At 42.4% G+C, this 2,500-nt stretch overlaps 1 protein-coding gene across 1 annotated transcript; it reads left to right on the forward strand.

Moving 5' to 3' along the window:
- The first annotated feature begins 827 nt into the window (after positions 1-827).
- LOC143041257 (uncharacterized) lies at positions 828-2,084 on the forward strand. The gene has a single exon (XM_076213091.1). The coding sequence runs from the start codon at positions 828-830 to the stop codon at positions 2,082-2,084; it is 1,257 nt and encodes a 418-aa protein (XP_076069206.1).
- The last annotated feature ends 416 nt before the right edge of the window (positions 2,085-2,500 follow it).

Below are 2,500 nucleotides of genomic sequence, written 5' to 3' on the forward strand. Positions count from 1 at the left end.
GAGAATCAGACAAGAAACAATGGTCTCAAACTGTCCGGAAATAGATTCAATTTGGAAGTAGGTAGAAACAACTTCGCCAACCGTGTAATTAATGAATGGAATAAACTTCCTGCACAGGTAGTGCAATGTAGTTCAGTTCGAAGCTTTAAGAATCATTTAGATAAACACCTAAGCAAGATGCTGTAATGATTATGATTTATTTTATATTATTTGTTTTTGTTTTGTCATCATTTGTCTGTTTGATTTTCATTTATCATTAGTTATATGTTAATTTATTATCATTTACTATTTACCTGTTTGTTTATTATTTAACTATACCTATGCATTTATTTATGTATTTTATTTGTTGTTTACATTATTATAGTTTTTATTTATTAATTTATTATCATTATGATTTTTTTCGCATCCGATCTAGATATGGACCAAAAGGTCTCCTGTCGGCATGCTCCGCCTTTGAAATCCTTTGTAATCTTACCAGAAGGGCTTCACCCGTATTTCTGCTTGACTGTAGGTACTTCACTTTTTGGGTTAGGCTGATTCAACATGGAAGTTTGGCATGAAGGGCTTCCCTAGTAGACATATATTTGTATATAAGGCCTTTTCTACAGCAAAGTTCAAATCAGTCTAACATGGAGTTCATACAGAGTAGCCGAGGAGGAAAGAAATTGTTTCTTGATGGATATATGTATACTACGCACGTTACTCGCAAAGAACGGATCAGGTGGAGGTGTGTGAAGCGGGTAACCAACTGCAAGGGCGCTATCTCAACATCCCTTCAATTTGAAGATGTCAGGATAGAGCAGAGACACAACCATGATAGCAACCCCATGGAGGTGGAAGCAGCCAAAGCAAAAGCCAAACTGAAGGAGCAATCTACCCAAAGAAAAGACCCTCCAAACGTGCTGTTCACAGAGGCCCTTGCAAACATGCCTGATGACGCGAGAGGACTGATGGGAAAGGAAGCTACTGTCAAGCGTTTTGTTCAACGGCAGCGAACAAGGCAAACTCCAATGGAACCAGCGAGTATTGAAGATCTGATCATTGATGGCGAGTGGGCTGAGACAGCAAGCGATTCACCACAGAGGTTCCTGATCCACGACAATGGCCAGAATGCTGACTCAAGGATCATCGTGTTTGCATCCCCTATAGCCCTGAGAACCCTAGCCTATGCAGATACCTGGATGATGGATGGCAACTTCTCAATGGCACCACGTCATTTCCTCCAACTCTACATCATCAGGGTACCGCTTGGTGACACCGCAGTGACAACAGTTTATGCGCTTCTTCAAAGAAAATCACAGGAAACCTATCAAGATCTTATTCAAATAGTGTTGGACCACTGCGCCAGACAGGACCTTTATCCAGATCCGACCACTGTCCTATGCGACTTCGAACAAGCATTCATCAGTGCTGTAAGGGTTGTCCTTGGTGAGCACGTTCAAGTTCGTGGGTGCTTTTTCCATTTGACCCAGAGTACATGGCGAAAAGTACAAGAACTTGGTCTTGTGCAGCTGTATAGCAAAAATGAAGATATGAAACTCTTTTGCGGGATGCTGGATGCGCTCGCTCTTCTGCCACTCTGTGATGTTGAGGATGGGTTTCGGTGGCTGAAGCACCATATACCCGATGGTGCTGAGCCACTTGTCGAGTACTTCGACAGGACGTATGTGACAGGTACGTTCCGGCGGGCCCAAGCGATCCCAGGTCAGACTGGTATACGGATGAGAAGAATACCGCCACTGTTCCCTCCACATCTCTGGAATGTGCACGAGGCCAAACTAAACGATGAGCCACGCACCAACAACCTCTCCAACTTGGTTGGCCACAACCACCCATCTGTGTGGAAGCTTATAGAGGCACTCAAGAAGGACGAATGCTCTGTATCAGTGACAATACGGCAGGATGCCAGAGGACAGCCACCTATGAAACGTATGCGTAAAGTCTACACCGATCTTCAGCAGAGATTGAAGACCTTGTGCCAGGCTAGAGCTTCTGGAGCCAAAACAGTTGAAAAGTACCTGAAAGGTGCCGGCCACAATATCCGCTGGAAACCTGTGAACAATGTTGATGAACCAGAACTCTGAAGATCTGTGGTCTCCAAATCCTCATGGATGAATAAAGTTTTGTTTGAAATAAAATACTCATTTTATTGCTAGACTTAGTAACTTTCTTGATACAAAATATTATTCTATTGATAGGCACAGCATGCATTTATAAAGACATGACAGTGATGAATAAACTTTATTTTGAAAAAAGTACTCATTTTAGTGCCCGACTTTGTACGAAAGCAGTGATGTAATCTCTTGAGCCTCTGAGTTACTCAAGTGAAACAGCAGTGTGAATTAATAAAGCTCAGTTGTTGAAAAAAAGACTAATTTGCTTGATTGTTACTATGACGATTTCATATTGTGCCCAAATGTCGTACCTACCACTTTGTGCCCAAATGTCTTGTGCCTAAATGTCCAGTGCCCAAATATCCTGTGCCCAAATGTCTTGTGCC

This window comes from Oratosquilla oratoria, chromosome 30, assembly GCF_046742065.1.
Source record: "Oratosquilla oratoria isolate Oo_2021 chromosome 30, ASM4674206v1, whole genome shotgun sequence".
Taxonomy (NCBI): Eukaryota; Metazoa; Arthropoda; class Malacostraca; order Stomatopoda; family Squillidae; genus Oratosquilla; species Oratosquilla oratoria.

What these genes read in the sequence shown, in the direction of transcription:
- LOC143041257 (XM_076213091.1), top strand. Translation starts at nt 828, where the DNA reads ATGGAGGTGGAAGCAGCCAAAGCAAAAGCCAAACTGAAGGAGCAATCT.